Consider the following 17,863-nt stretch of genomic DNA (forward strand, 5'->3'; position numbering starts at 1 on the left):
CACACCCTGCTCTTTATAGAAACAGACTGTAAAAAAAAGTCCTATTGCTGGTCAAAACGCCCATTTTATCCGACAATAGGACTTTTTCGACAATTGATAAATCAGCCTGTAAACGCTATATTAAACATCTGTGAAAACAAATTTACAGCTATAAACATGATACTCAGCTACAGTTTGATAAAAAGCTGGAGTCCAAATCTCATTAATACAGTGTCACCCCATCAGGGTCTCTGTTATGGAGGTGAGGCACACACAGGAAGTACTTTATAAAAAGAACTTGACTTTGGAAAGTTAAAAACCAGCTTGGTGATTGCAGACTTGAGGCCAGCACTGACAGCACAAAAGTCTTTAATCTGCTCCATGCTCCTCTCGTACAGTGAAAACCCTGATACCATCACCTTGTTAGTAAGACAAATTGGGAATTTATCCAGAATTGCATCTGCCACGCTCCCCTGTGACTGATGTAACCAGCGTCAGACTGACCTTTAACATCTGTTGTGCTTCACAATACCTGATCGTATCACGAATGAACCGCCAGCGATAGGAGAGAACTCGTTACGCTCTGCCTGGGGTGTGTGATTACTCTCTTTACTCTGCATTCCACTTTCAACATTTCATACACTACATGAAGAGTGGATTAGCAGCACTGTAAGCTCTGAAGGGCTCTACATTCTAAATGTATCTAGTAGAAGAGCGCACACAAAAAAATATATGAATGTAAGTTCTTTGAGCCAGAAGTTAGCTGAAACACTACTAGCTTTATTGAACAATTTATACATCATTTAAGAGAACACAAAGGGTTATACTATATAGCTGAGAACCATATTCTGAGCTCTTTGTAAGCATTGTAAGTAATCAATGGTGCATTAAAATATCAAGGGAGCCATACATTTAACTTTATTGAGCCATATATTGAGTGTAGCTTGGACAGGGTATGTAACTGCAGGCACTCTATCTAGAGTACATAATCACAGACAGTTGTACAGGTACCTGTGGTTTGTTACCATGTATTCATCAGAAGGTGAACATTATGGATCTGAAAAACAAGTGGGCGATGGCTCACTGACTGTATTCCTTGCACTTGTATATACAGCAGATGGACCATTGTCACAACACACTGTGCTCATAATCTCCCCATCATATAACTGCTGTAAGTAAAGTTACAGCACATAGTAATTAATAATAGATATATTATTATAATCAATCAATGTTTTGCCAAACACTTAACGCTGTGTTCACTTTCTGGGATAACACACAACAAGTGGCTGGAAGACCAAATTGCTAATTTTCCAATTGTCCACACACCTTTACTATGGATCAATTAGATTAGTGTCAAGCACTCTGGTTGTATTTGGGCCACACATACTGTCATATTGGGCCAATTTCTGATATATGATGCTATACCGGAGTGCTCTAAATGAGTTGTGCTCAATGCAGCATCGCAACTGAATAAATGGATGGTTACTGAAAAGTTAAAAAATAAAAAAGTTCAGAAATTTAACACCATTTGTTTTCTGCCCATAACCACGTTAACGGTCCAATGCCTCCCAAAGTTTTGTACCTGGTTACAAAAAATGTGGACAAAAGAAAAACAAACTCTGTGGTCCCTAAGAAGCAAAAATACCCTTTCTGTTCTACCCTAGAAACAGCACTAAGAGAAATGCAAGGGCATATTTATCACCAGAGCCCTATCACCGGCGAAAACACCCAGCTATAGGGCTCATTATCACAACACCCTATATGTGAAAAGGCTTACTGTAGGCAAGAGCATTATTATCACTGATGATATCCCTGGCCGTGGTAATATTTGCCTCCTACCACTACAGTCCAGTATCGCCAGTATTCAGCTGCCACAAAACCATTTTTTTTAAATTGCAGCGATTACCGTTTTTTTTGCCAAAAACTAGACTTATCGCTGTAATGATAAATAGGCCCCAGAGTCCTCAATGGTGAATCAATTACCACCCTTGATCGACTAAAGCACCAACGTCATCCTTTCCCCATCTTTTACCGTGCCCAGTAAAAGTTCTGAAAATTGCACCGCTAGATAATACCTTTCATTACCACTCATATTTCCATATATAATACTTTAAATGATAGATTGATAAGAACACTCAAAGTCACAGCTCCTAAAGAATCAATCTAGTTTTATCACAAGTGCTATATGCAACCATAATGTGTTATCATTCTGACTACTAATTAGCAATAGAGAGATTTGTGTTAATTAAACATCATCAATGTGTGACACTGTGATGATACTTTGCCTCCACCATATCAAAGATCACAGCTGATTTCAGATCTTTACAGATCATGAGATAAGGAATTTTAGTTTTGTAATTACATTATAACAATGTGTACATTTCTTCAGCCTCGAACCTTAGTATGCAAAGCTTTAACTGCTCTTAAGAGGACATTATTTTCTATGACAACTACTCCTGCCGGTACTCCTGTACCAGATGCTTATGTTCAATGCATTGAGAAAAAGAATAGGTTTTACTTTCGGTGCGCTGACCTTTAGGATGTGTTACAGGGCTAGATTTACAAAGCTGCGGGTTTGAAAAAGTGGGGATATTGCCTATAGCAACCAATCAGATTCCAGCTTTCATTTATTTAGTATATTCTACAAAATAACAGCTAGAATCTGATTGGTTGCTATAGGCAACATCCCCACTTTTTCAAACCCGCAGCTTAGTAAATCTAGCCCACAGAGTTAAACATTAACCCGGTATCCTCACAGACATAGAGAGATAGGATTTAATTTTAATACTAAACATTCCATATTTAAGGTGAATTTTATGTACTAACACTTTCCAATGTATTAGTTTATTATCGGCTTGTTTCTTCTCCAGCCACCACCAGACAGATAAAAAGTGATATATTTATGAGAATATCTCATGTGTAGAAGCCAAGGATAGCTCCCAAACAGGAGTTATTTTAAATCTTTACATTCAATATTTCTATATTTCTTAAACTATACCCATCGCATTCACACAATGTATGCAAATATGTTGAGTGGTTTGTGACAGACTATTGCTGTTAACAAATATATTGTGTATCTGTGTCCTCCACTCATAATGTTGTGGTCTAGTGCTCTAAACTCCTACCAGCACTTTTAGAATCATAGAACATAATTTCAAACAAATCAGAAACTCTGCGTGCAGCTGTAGTACACCAGTCTCAGAGAGATTTGTATCCCCTCAAATGTAGTTAGACACAGAACGTATTTACCATCTCAAGAACTCCAATATCTACACATGTAAAGTAGGAATGACTACAGAGTTGTAAAGCTAAGGATTGCCAGGGTGCTGTGTGGCTCCTACTTAGTCACTGGCGGCTGGGCCCTGTCAGTGACTGATTAATATGGAAATATAGGAAACAGGTTGAAAGTAGCCGGGGGAATTTACCTTACATGGAGCTGATATTTCATCCAAAAACTCTGAATCAGTTGCTATATTGATGCTTATTTCTGGATGTTACCATCATTCATTGACCGAAAATATTTTTTAAGGGATTTACAGAATTTTAGATACAAGTGAAATTATTTTTGTAGCTTATGGTATATGAGAAAATGTGTTTGTTTTATACTTTCACAAGCTTGAAAATAGCTGTTGTAGTGACTTTTGTTTACACTCTGGCCCATCACAAGAGAGCGATGGGATAAGACCTTCCTTGTCTATTTCCCTCCCTTGCCCAATACACATTAATATAATATGGGTTGTCCTCTTTACCAAGTACCCCATTGCACCCAAACGATCTCCTTAGCTGATAGCAACTACTGATAGCGACTACTAGTGCATGTAACACAGCACCTTGCTGGATCCTGTCCAATCGGGTGCAGCACTCAGCACACACCTCCTGTATTCAGTTTGAATCTCGACCCACTCCCAGGGTTTAGCAATGAAATACATCCAAATCTTCTGGACGTTGATCTCCTGCCCATCTCTCACATACCAGATCGGACTCTGCCTACAGGAAGTAATGCATGTGTTCCATTGCAGAGCGCACGCCAACCCGTAGCCACCAGCACACCGACTGTTAGAAGAATCTTCGGCGATTGTAACTAACTGGTGAACGTGAGCTTTAATCCGGACATCATCAGGAAGGACACCCCTCACAGCAAGTATTGTTTGTGACACCTTATTATTATTTTTTCATGAGACTTTGTTGGACACTATGGACTTCATTTAGAGTCGGACGCAAAGTCCGTTTTAGGCGCATCTAAAAAAACCCCCACTATCACGTATGTGCAGAAAGCACCAAATCCGCCTGCATCTTGGGCGCAATTAACATTTGCGACAGCTTGCGACTCACTACGAGTGAATGGGAGGAACACGGAATTGTGAGGCGTGACCATGTAAATAAATCCTAGTCGCAGTGAGGCGCAGACACAACACACGTCAAAACAGGGCTAAAGCTATGCGGCAGGAATTAGGTGGCACAAGCGTTAGCTAGCTGCAGGAACTGCTTGCAGCTCGATAGGGTATTAAGAGCGGGACGCAACTGGGGTTGCTTGCCACTCATAATACCCTACCAAGCTGCGGCACACTCCCACTCCTGCACTTCTTAAACGGACTTTGCGTCCGACTCTAAATGAAGTCCTATAATTGCTCGCGACTTCTCAGCCATGCGGATATGAGACTTCAAAGTTTTAGCATTGCTATTAATATTTCTGGATCCTTTAGGTCCGTTTTTATGATTTTGTGTACTCAGCTGTTTTAATATTGATGTTTATCTTGTTTATCAGTTAAGTATAATGTCGATATAATGTCGATCTACTGACATTTGCCAGGTAACCAATAATAATAAATAATTCTGACCCATACGGTAGCCATCTCCCAATTTAGAATCACACTCATTTATTTTGGATTCACTTCTTATGTCCTAGTTCCTATTTCATATTTGTACGGTTAATTATATGTGCTGGATCATCCCACTATTCTTGATGATAATTTTATATGTATGACAGCTTAGGACAACTTGCGAGATCTATAGCAGCACATGAATCGGTACCCTTTCATGTTTACTGTGCGCACTGCCTTCTACTGTACTGTATTCTGGACGTTGAGCAGCTATGATGTTGAAGTAAGTGTGTGTGTAGGACGGGGGCTCAACTGATGTATTCAGGAAGAGTAGTGCGTAAATATGGGGCTTTGTCCCAAAGTGGAGACCCCTTCTATTCGAATCTGAGTGCTTGAGGTATTTAGCTGACAGATAACCACAGGCAAGACATAAAAGAAGAATGAAAAATGTCCCAATTTACAGTTGCCTTCTAGGTCAGACTTCAAAGAAATTGAGGTTGACTGATAAGACAAGATGACTATCAAGCACATAATTGCAAGAATACTATAGCCATAAAGAAAAACATAGACCAGTAATAACATATTCCTCATGGTATATTAATTCATAATATACACATCGGGCCTGATTCATTAAGGAAAGAAAAGCAAAGGTAATGTGCACTTTATTACAATGCATGTAAATCGTGTATACACAGTGCCGTATTCAACTAGTAGTAGGTGTGAAGATACGTGTGCTGATGGATACAGGTCTAGGTCTGGTCTGCTCTACCACACAGGACACTGCTGGATACGTGCAATATACATATACATATATATATATATATACATATATATATATATATATATATATATGTGCTATATAAACTCATAAAAGAACAGAAAGAAAACTATTCAATTAATGTCACCTGTTAATGATATAGCCATTAATGGCAAAACATAAAAAAGTTGCTTTATTTATTTATTTATTCACATGAAATATATTTATTGTAATTAATGTCTATTGTACATAGAATACATCCATTTTTGCAGTTGTTCCTGATTGCAAGCACATGTTCTAGCATGTATACCATGTATACTCAGCTGTCATCACTAGTAATCAGCACTTAGACTGAACCTTATATGCAACAAAATCGCCAGTTACGCTCCTTAATGAATCAGGTCCACACTCAGGCTGAGTTGGAAGCATATTGGATGTAATCTCTGCTCAAAAAAGCTGTACGTAAAAATAATCTATTTACGCCCATATGCTGAGGCGCATGCAAGGTACGATATGTCTAGCTCTGTATCTGTGGTACGTGCTCTAGGTTTATGTCAGACATACCTATACTCACACACGCATATGCACAACCAGATCATAAGAACAAGAAAAGTTCATTAACTTTTGTTTTGATATTAACAAATACATTTGCTATTAGGCTGGATTTAAATAATAAAAATAACCTCTGTAATACAAAAGATATAATATTCCTTCTCGTACACGATTTAAAGTAGCAAAATATTATTTTTAAAATACACACACAAAATTCTATGATATATGCATGATCAATGAGAAAAGCACCTATCAGCTTCAGAAGTGAATTCGCAATCAGCCAATCAGAAATGTCTAACTAGCACTGGCGAATGTCATCATTATCAGCATACATTTACACAGCCCTCAGGCACCCGAAATTGTTACGACCCCTAACAGATGTATCTGCACCTCCATGTGTGTGAATTCACAATCAGCCAATCAATAGAGGCTAGATAGTGCTCGTGACCATCATTGTTATCAGAGTGGAATTGGATAGTCCCCAGGCACACCAATGGAAACAGGCACTGTCAGGCGTATCTGTGTGGGTTTTCCTGCCTCTTCAGTGGAATGCAGGCAAACAAATCTACACAAGTACATATGTTGTGGCTTGTTTTGTGGGCATGTGCAGCACAAATTTGCGAATTTTATGCTACGTATATGTTCAAGAAAGCATCAGACCCAATATATTAAATCATGTTACAAGGAATAAATATATTTTAGTTTAGAACTGAATGATATTCATCAATGTACTAAAATGCTGTTTTAAGGTCTAGTATTTCTTTTTACATATTTTTTGATAAATGATCAGTACAACAATTGGGTATTCATTATGCTGCACAAAGTACTGTACTTACTTTGGAATGAGTCTGAACTGCCATATTGACTGTAATGTCACAAAAATAGGAATACATACATACACTCCAGTTAAACAGCACCCATAAGTGGCCAAATCTAGATGGAACATAGTAAAATCCTGTTCTGTCCAAATATTTCATGAAAAGGACACATGTGTTATAACTATAGGGCTACACAGTAGAGTCTATGGATGTTGCCTGGAATGTGTGTGTGTGAGTGTGGGGGTGGCACGAAAAAGGTAGTGGAGGGACACTTATGGGACAGCCCAGTGGAACGTCAATGATACTACGAACAACATTAGACATTATACTGAACAATGGATATATGCATTAACTTACCATTTTGGAGGTAAATTCGGGGGGATTGTCATTGACATCTGCAACAGTTATGATAGCTGTTGCCGTATTCGACAATCCATGGTTTAAGTTCCCCTCCATGTCTGTGGCTTGAATGACAACTGTGTACTGTTGGACTTTCTGCAAGAACAGACACAGACATACAGTTAAATACAAGATAATGTGACTATAAAGTAACATGTCACACACACAGTGTAGAAACAAACCTCATGCAGTGTCCACTTGTTGTTTATAAGCATTATGTATGTTATCTACCAATACAAGCCCTATATGGAGATACATTCTGTCATTTAAGCCCAGTTTATTTGTGTTTGTGAAGCTGTATGATGTTCCTCAGATTAATGAGAAGAGACTTACCCATGGCTACGCTGCGACACACCAGCTACTTTATGGAACTACTTTACTACAATGTAGGGAGTAATGGGGATTAGACAAGCTGAGCACACTCACATAACCGTCATTGCTTTACTAGTTAGGAGATTAACAGTAAGGGGCTAACGCAGAGTGGGACGTTCACCGGATGTGTAAAGTATCTTTGTGAGACTAACTCTGCCCATGCCCAGATAGAGGGTGCCGGCATATGCACCTATGCAGGCGTACTCTATTCTGGCATTTATGCCTGCTTGTGCCTGTAGAGGTGGACAGGAGAGGAAAGGGGCAGAGTTCAGTAAATGTATGTTTACGTAAATCCATGTAGAGCTATAGAGACAAGTATATTTGAAGGAGTATATGTTGTACCTGCTACAAGGCACATGCAAATTCAGGCTGCTGCCTTCTCATAAACCAGGCCCATATGCTGCCGATGTAGAGGCATATGCACCTCGAGATGTGTGCGGCTCTGCATATGGTTGAAAGTGAAAGCTATTTTCTCTGCTCTTTTGGAGTTATTTACGCCCATTTTACCAACAACTCTGCATCAGCCCCTAAATATTAGAATTTCCTAAAGAAAGTTACGCTTCCTGTACCAGTTTTGCACCAGTGAGCTGAATATTTGACTGACATAATGAGCATTTCAGCTGTAAAGTGAAGGATGGGTACTGGGAAGAGTAGTTTCTAATCACAAATGCATTCATATCATTCGTATAATTGACCACTGAAGACATTTATCATCCTCTGCAGAATTCCTTCAATAATGTAATTAAGGATTAGATTGGAAAATCAGTGTGGATGGATATTTATGCTGGGACAGTCACAGGAAATAGACAGAAGACTGTAAATAATTAGTCTGCACTTGGATTACCAGGAGAAGGATTCTCTAGGGTTCAGAATTAGTCTCTAATAGTGCTTATTCTAGGATTGCAGTCACTGCAAATAAATCATGAAATTATGTTTACTGAAGAGAGAGATTAGGGTCGTGCTGATGGCATTAGAAAGTTAAGATGTTTCAAGTACCAAAACTGGTGTCACATGGGGTCTCAGCTCTTTGACTGTCAATGAGAACATTGCTAATGACATTTTATAACCAGTGTACAGCCTGCATACATTATAAATGCATCAGAGTTTTGGAAGGAGAGGCCATGAACCAAAGAGCTTACAATCTGTATGAAGGAATGGAGAAATGTGTAAATGTGTGCCTAGTGCACACTTGGGCCAGTGTTTTGGGATGTATTTGTGGCTCACAATATTAAGCTCAATGGGTCTCAAGAATTTAAATGAAATTAAGGAGTTGGAAACAAATAATAAAGATGATCAGTAAGAGATTTTTTTAAAATAATAAGAATGAACTTAGATATGGTTTTTAAATGATTGCTCTGGACATTTCCCGATAGGAATACCACGACAGCTTAGATACTGTCCTCCATATATATATATATATATATATATACACACACACACCTCCATCCCCATCTTACCTGCTAAGATCTCAAAGCAAAGTGTGTGGATTTGCTTTACTGAGTAATGAACGGGAAATATTCCCAGGAGACGGCAGTATCTGATAGGCTGGTGTACTGTATTGAGACAGTTTTATATATCTGTGTGGTATGTGCAATCAGTGTGCTGACCAGTGTGCTAATTTTTCATTAGCATTGTGTGTGTGTGTGTTATTCATTTTCAGTAAAAGGCAGCACTACCTATATACACAATATTAATATTTCCACTCTCTGCCTCATGAGTGACATTTCTATGTGACAAAACATTAGAGGACAAAGCACTGACAACCTGCATTGTGACAGCACTCCCGAAAAGCCAACTTCTACAAATCAGAACAGATTTAGGGAAGCTGCAGGAGAAATCCATAGTTGGGCAGAATACAGTTAAATCAATGTTTCTAATCCAAGCTGACTTTCCTTCCTGACTGTGTGTATGAACTGTGAGTGAACCGCTCCTGTGCATAGAAAGAGTTCTGACAGTTTGTGAGAACCAAGGAAGAGGAGAGCTGCTTATTACGCACTGAAATATACATTTTCTTACAGGCTTTGTCTATGCATTGCATGTCTACATCTATAGAGGTTACTGGTGTTTTTTCATTTTCTGCCTTCTTATTGAATAACAATGCATGTTTACACTTTAACCACTTCAAATCCAGATTTGATTTACACCTTAATAATATGACCAGATGTACCATTGTTGTGACATGATTTACTGGGAAGTGTGTTTTTTTTTTTTTTAATGGACAGCTGGGAGACACTTGCTGCCTAAAACTGTTCCATTGCTTTTAGAGGATCAGTCACTCCTATGCATACACTGTTGCAAAAATTCTTCAGCTCCAAAAAACCCTGATAAAAACCTTTAAAATTAAAGTCATCTATGATCTGAGATAGAGCGGTCCATCCTTAGCACTTTTGCCAGAAGACTGTTCCATGACACCATTACTTTAATGAAACCTGCATCTTAGTAGATAAATATAGTTTCATGCGCATGCTTCCAATTTCAACTTATTTACTTGACATGCTGTCTGAGCCCACGAAAGGTTATACCAGCTGATAATTGTATGTGATTCCAATCAAACTAAATACACATTCTGCAGCTACGACAACAATGACTTGTCTTTATGGTGTTCACAGCACGAACACTGCCACCCAAATCAGAATTTGATGAATAAATTAATTAAAGCAGATAATGGTTGATAATGATTTTCATTAGCAGGAGAACCGAGTCCTAGTCTTCTCTACCATTGTGATGATTATAATCTGACACACAGTTTGCCACTGCTGAATAGAAGTATCATCTAGGGGAGTTTGGGGGCATAGAGGTATTTTGGGAATAAATCATTTACAACAGAAATGTGAAACCTCATAGACGTATCAGTTTTTCTCACACTGAAATAACAGGAGCAAGTGTCCAGACAAGAGAAGTGTATAATCCAGTGTCAACTGATCAGACTATAGTTCGATGGATGTATAGATGATTTCTAAGAGGTACACGTACTCTCTAATGAGTGTCTGAACTCATTCTTCTCACCCTGTGTGATAATTCATTAAACTACATCACAGTCTGCAGTGAACCTGACACCTCTCTGTATAAATGTTCATCCTCCTGGGATCCTTGACAACTTTACTGTAAGTGCCAGACAAATCTGGAAGACTTTCAAGGGGTTTGTAGTACAGAAAAAAGTGTCTTTTATATGGAAATGGATCAAAATGAAAAAGATCAAATTGAAGTCTAAGAAAATTAAATGTTTTCTGTATCAGGACAGCATTGTTCACCCAGGACTGGGTGTCCAACGTTTGTCCTGTGTACTAGATAGGGACCACTAATGCTAAAGAGGTTATCAGACCCGCCATTACCCTGAGCCATGGCAGTGACATTCATATATGGTAGACTGATCCATTGTCCCTCATCACATTTCTTTTATTATATTTGTGCCAGCACATAAAATACATGTTTATTTAATTGGTGATACATTTATTGTTTATATACACTCTTTATGGGAGATGGTTAAGGCTGGGGCAAGGCAGCTTTATGCATATGGGGGTTGAAACATGCCCAAATCTTTCCATATGATACATATTATTCCCCAACACTTTTATAACACACTACTTTAAGAATAATTGCACAGCCCACCATATTACTAATTGAGCTGGTAGAACAAGTCTGTCCCACTTCAACATTTCAGTGAGTCCATGACTTGGCATCAGTTTACAGTAATCTGAAATCAATAAACAATTTCAGAGTTGTACGTATTGACTGAACCAGGCACACGTGTTCTATGGATACATAGCATTTAGTCCCACCCTTCTACCATCTTTACCATTTCAAATTAATATTTCATGCAACATTTTTTTTTACAGGTAAGAGGATTAAATATGAGCTCCCATTATAATGATTTCCTACTCTCCTGGAATGTCTGGGAGACTCCAGAATTTCTAGACTTCTGGAGAGCAGTGCATTCTCCCGGGGCACACTCACTTCCCGGGTGTGCTCCGGGAGAGTGCACTGGGAGTCAGATGAGCGGGGGAATGATGACACAATGACTTCTCCATAGTCCCGTCCCCTACTTCGCAATGCAGCTATATATGGCAATGGTCATCATAAGCTGAGCTTTGATGATGTGATTGTGTCACCACTAAAACCTCTAAATTAGACACAATAAGGACCAGAGAAGACTAAAAGCACAAATTACAACATTAACCAATATCATTTGTATGAGTTGGTAGGGGTAATAAAAAGCTTAACACATCTTTCCACTATGTAATAACACAGTCGGAATGAAAAATAAGATGAGAAGTCATTTAATCTGTTGTAGTGTACCAATTGTCTGCACACTGGAGGCTGCCATTTTATATATTGGTGTAGTTGCCTACTCTCCTGGAAAGTCCTGGAGCATCATGATTTTGGATGAGACCTCATGCACCCCAGAAAGAGCAAGCAATTCTCCCAGAGAGTGAATAACTGCCGCAATTTGGGTGGGGACATGACACAAATTGCATAATCAAACCACTCCCATCAGAATAAATACCAATTGACATCATGCCTTGGCCAATCAGTTTACTGAGGTGGGTGGGGCTTGATGTCCTATAAGATGCTGGCTTGACTCTGAAGCCCACAAGTACACTTTAAAAATCGGAACTGAAAATAAGCCTAGATAAACACACACAACACAGCAAAGTCATTTCTCCAGCATCCAAAGTGCTTCATTCATCTCTTGCCAATTAGTCCATAAATAACCCAATTAGTAGGGAACTTGAGATGAATGAGGCTAGAAGCGGGGACATACAGGTCTATGTACATGAGAGGAGACGCTGAAGACCTACGCCACTAATTTAAGTGTCTCCTGACATTTGTAATTATGTACAAATGCTATAATTACATAGCTCTCCATAATTAGACATCCTTACAATTATTTAACAAGATTGTCTTGCTCTTTTTTTTCGTTTATTGTTGTTTTGGCTTTTTTTAAGTAATTTACTCATCACATCACAAAGGACAGGTGAGAGAATGGCTGAATATACAATAAAACAGGGTTTACTCATGTCTTGAAGAAAGTGTCCTCCCATATTCCATTACAATTCTTGCACTGTTCCATTTGTTATATAAATCATCACGTAATCACTTAACCCTGTGATTGGTCCATATTGGAAATGTTGGACACCAGTTTTGTAGATCATTCTGAAATAGTAAACACATGAGTTTACATAGTCTATATATATATACATACTTCTTACTAAGTGGAATTGAAAGTCTAAGTGTGGGCTTCATTTCCATTGCACATGCGTGAACCGTGCACAGACCCCCTGAGACTCGCTCGGAAACCAGTAAGTTAACCTTTACCACTCCTTCCCAGTAGTACTGATACTCAGCTGTCTCTGCAAGATTTTAATAGTAAATTGCGGTAAATAGAAAATCATCCTTATTAGTGCACATTAGGAGACCCCAAAGTCTCACTGCTATTTCTGTGTCTTAAAGGAGCAATGTCTTCCCCAAACAAAATGTCACTGGGGTCTTTAAAATATCAAATAAGAACTTTTCTATTAGTCTGCATGTTAAAAACAGAAAGAAGTGGCTGAGGCCAGTTTTACTTTAAAACTTAGGTTTTACAAAATGCCCTTGTAGGTAGAATTTGCAGCAACAGAGGGGAATGCAATCATATCAAATAATTATTACTGACTATGTCAGTATAGGTTTACTCTGCAACCCTTTCTCTGGTTTTACAAATTCATCTTGGGGTTCCTCTTACCATCAGTAACCTGCCATTACTGACTGCAAGTGTCAACTGTATATCAGTTATAGGAAAGTAGTCACTGCCCCTACCAGGCCCTTTCACCGACACCTGGAACCACTAGTAGCTGCTGCAGCTGCTCTTTGCTGGTGACTGTGGTTGGTTCCTCCTGACTGCTTACCTAGGGGTCTATTTATGACTGATCCCATATACCTCATGTTAATTATCACTTATTATCGCAATGAGAAGCAATTAATTAACATGGCAATTTATTAAAATTGATTAGCTGGGAGAGTGGCTCTGATTACAGGTTCTTATGGCCTTGCAGAATTTGCGATAGGGAGGAGCACAAAGCTTTCTGGGGAGGGATCCTGCAACGCTCGCCCATTAGGATAGAATGGCTAGCTCCATCTTCAGGTGGCATAAGCTGTTGGGGTCAAGCTTGATAAAAAGGGCATTTTCGCAGTGCACATTGATCACAAATGCAGCACCCATAGGTGTCTAAGCGGCTGGGACCACAGCAGTTACTGGAGATATCTGCTGTGATCTTCTAATAATAAATGGCCTTGGTACTTTAAAGTCCCCTGAATACTGCAATTTTAGGTGATTTACCGTGATAGTCATAAATAGGCCTCTTAGGTTCAAGACTGCAGGCTGGCCGGCAAAACACTGATTTCAGGGCACTGGGTTCAGCACAGAGCAGCCAGCGGATGGATTAGAGTGTAGCATTTTTCTGTAGGTAACAAGATTAGGTATTGGTTTCAGCAGGTATAGTTGTGCAGGAACTAAGCATAATATTTAATAGCAGTGTTTATTGTTTGATAGAAGCTATTAAAATTGCTTGTTTTTTATAAATATAAAATGGACAAGACTTTATGTAATAAACTAAACTGCAATCTCAAACATGCTGACAGGTTCTCTTTAACATGTTAATGATGATGTTAAGCAGTATTTTGGTCAGCTCTGTGTATGTTTCCTACAGTACAAGGCTACATTACTCTGCAGTACAACATTTGGGAGCTAGCTGCAAACAAATAAGAATATAACAAATATTGACACCTTATCAAATATATTTTTCCTTTTGAGCGGTTAGTGTTGGAATATTTTGACTACAGGCTTTGAAAGAGACATGTGAGAAATATGGAATATTCTGCGACCTTCTCACTCTTTCGGATAACCTTGAAAAACAGGAAATGACCGTCTGGCAGGTGTCTTGAGTGGCAGGCTGAGCATGAACAAAGAGAGGTGTCTCTCTGATTAATACTGTAGATACATACTGTACCTTCCAAAGCAGAGAGTTGGTTATCAGCTGGGGGTACAGAAAATAATAGACATTCTATCTCACACGCACCACGTTCCCAGCTGAATGAGCACGGCTCTTTGTTCCAAGTGACAGTTTGCAATCCTCTCTGCTCTAACAGGCCCTTTTCTTTGCAGTCTCCTGTGCATGATGTAATTTGGTGATTGGGACGTGCGAACTAGCATCCCATTGGTCTTTCCTCCAGCTGTCATCGTGCTAAAGTCCTTGACAAGAGCGCTCTTCTCATTCTCCTGACAGCACTAGATACAGTGATCTGATCAGGGAGACATCCAGGAAGAAAGCAGAAATCGTCTCCAAAGCTCTGCAGACAGGAACATGTTGCAATGCAGAGCAGTGCAGAACATCTACTTCCAATATCCTATAGCTAACAGCCACTTATAGATAACCAATAAAACAATTAGAACTGTTCCACATCATCAGAACACAATTATGATGTGGACCTGTCACCAACTAACATTTTTCTTATTCGATAGAAAATCGCTATTTATTTGTCTTGCCAGCTATTTGTTCAACAATTTGCTATTTGTTTTATGATTTTTATCTTTTTATTTTTTTATGTGTATTTGACTTGGGTCAGAGCCCCTATCACATTCATTTTTCAAAAGTGGGCACACACAGATAGGCAGGAAAGAAAGTGGTAGCGCTAGAACAACCTGCAGATAATCAAAGAAATAAATGTTAACTGCAGTGCATAGAAGGTTATTTACAAAGCTGCATAAATGCAAATGCCGTTTTCTGACATCATGCACTTTATTATGCAAATGCACTCATTTATATGGGGAGCACATGGATTGGCTCATCAATATGGCTCCTGTAGGAGGAGCAAGAACCTTGCACCTTCTGCCGGGAGGAGAAGGTTGAATCTGAATGTAGGAAAGAAGCACAGGTGCACCCGGTACTGCATCCAAATGCAAAATAAGATCTCACACTGTGGGATGAAATATTTAAATGCATTTCAAGGGATAGAGAGTTCACATTTATACATACTTTTCCTCAGAATTTTTTTATCCCAGCAAGAGGACTTTATTTTTATGGGTGCTCAGAGGCAGGGGAGAGCTGGTAAATTTTAGTCTGGGTGCAAGACTCTACTAAGCCACCTATTTTAAAGGAAAAAATGCAAGTGTCTCAGTGACCCAACCCACGTTGTCAACTATGGCACCGGCCCGGGGAGCAGATGCCCCCCTACCCCCCAGCCTAGCCTGCACCTGCTTAGAGGTCCCGGCAACTATTAACCAAAGTAGTAGCAACAATAGAGTAATGATATGAGGCTTCTGTCAAACTGGCATAGGATTATTGTGATGTCAAACATACTTCTGTATGGTACATAGCTTATACATCCAATTTATTAATCTACCTGCTCAATTTCCTTTGTCCAGTCGCTGCAACTGAAGTCAGGATGGAACAAGGCATTTGAAAAGTTCAAAAGTTCATTAGATTTTTTAACATACTGTTACATAGTCAGTATATTCAATGAGGGGGCAATAGGTCTACTGTATCCAACCTCAACCTCCTAATGTCTGTGTAACTATTTTCAGTTACTGATGTTATTTGCAAAAAACAAACAACAATTAAGAGTAAAATCAATGCATGTATTTTTTTTTTTATAACAATGTGTCTTGTCCCTTTGTCTGATTCCATTATTTGATCAACAATTCTTTTAAAAAGATACGATTACCTCCTACAGAAAACCATTTGATGTGGGCCATCCACAACCCTAATCCCTGCTCTACAAATTGTTCATCCTCAAGGTTTCTAGTTGCATTTGTTTTACACATTTTAATTTATGATTTTGTTGATGCCAACTATCGTGGTGGTGGAAGTGGGTAAATATGCACTTGGCTTGGATTTATTAAACCTGGCTCAGTGCACATGTTCCCTCCAGATCTGCCACACACTTTATTAACTAATGAGCTACATCACACACAAAATTTGTACATTCTAATTACTAGCGAGAATGGGTAAGATATCTGGGTAGAGTTCTGGGAGATGAAAACAAGAATTACAAGAGAAAAATCCTGACACGTAAGATCCAGATGAGAATGCCGGTCCTAACCTTAAGCAATGAGAAGAAAGATCAACATAAACTGTGCTCAAAGGCATTGATCTCACTATAGACCGCTGCAGAAACCATTAAACACAGTTAACAGTATAGATAAAAGTGCATAGATCTGGTTGGTTTTATGATAGTCTTATCATCTAAAAGGCAAGTCTGTCAGAAAACAAGAACATTCTCACATTATCAATTCAACAGCACATATGATAGATTTTTCTCTAATTTACTAAATTACAGAATAAGAGTAGTTTAAGTCAAAATCCACCAAATTAGTGGGCTTGATAAAACAGTTATAACATATGGGTTTAATTAAAGAGCAGGGGAGGGGGAAGTAAATAGTACATTTATCAAACCTTTTAAAAAGCAAAGGGGAGGTGTTACCCATACCAACCAATCAAAATGTATTGGTACACACTAGAAAATGATAGCTAGAATCTGATTGGTGGCTATGGACAACACCTCCACTTGCTACTGTGTAAATGTGGTGTGCAGTACTGTAGACCTCCACCTAGTTGAAAAATTAGTACTAAATCGCTTGTTGCCGTGGTGCATTGTGTGGACTTTGTATGCAGAAGATTGGGGATCTACTTGCTCTCATTATCAAGGGTTGTGTGGTAGGTGACTTGTCCTAGAGTGTAAAGATGAGATGGAACAGATGTAGGTTAAGCACACATTAGTAAAGATACATACAGAATAACTCTGAGGAAGTCCACAGCAACAGTCGGATAAGTAATGCAACAGACCTACCAACTTAACATTCACTATGATCTTTAAGAACATGGACATCTTAAGAGTATGCTGCATTTGGCAATATGTCTGGATAATGTAACATCGTTTGGAAAATCTTGATATGATTCAACATGCTCAGTCACATATAGCATAAATCTGCTCACCTCACGATCCAGACCTGCAGCCACAGTATTGATGGCTCCCGTCTCACTGTGAATCACAAACATATCCTGGGATGGGCTCTGGGGACTCTGCGCCATAATCCGGTACATAACGATTCCATTTGATGTATTGATATCATCCGCATCATGTGCTGTCACTGTCATTACATAGGTTCCTGGGGGATGGGGAATGGAAAC

General features: G+C 39.0%; 1 protein-coding gene across 2 annotated transcripts in view; it reads right to left on the reverse strand.

The window, feature by feature from the left end:
• CDH4 (cadherin 4) overlaps nt 1-17,863 on the reverse strand; it is a 615,053-nt gene that overhangs the window by 46,882 nt on the left and 550,308 nt on the right. For both annotated transcript variants that reach the window (XM_075176773.1, XM_075176772.1), the window contains exons 7-8: nt 17,669-17,841; nt 7,284-7,421 (exon numbers count right to left, since the gene is read on the reverse strand). In XM_075176773.1, coding sequence (XP_075032874.1) covers nt 7,284-7,421; nt 17,669-17,841 — 311 coding nt within the window. The remainder of the gene's footprint in view (nt 1-7,283; nt 7,422-17,668; nt 17,842-17,863) is intronic.

The sequence above is a fragment of the Mixophyes fleayi genome, chromosome 6 (genome assembly GCF_038048845.1).
Source record: "Mixophyes fleayi isolate aMixFle1 chromosome 6, aMixFle1.hap1, whole genome shotgun sequence".
Lineage (NCBI taxonomy): Eukaryota > Metazoa > Chordata > Amphibia > Anura > Limnodynastidae > Mixophyes > Mixophyes fleayi.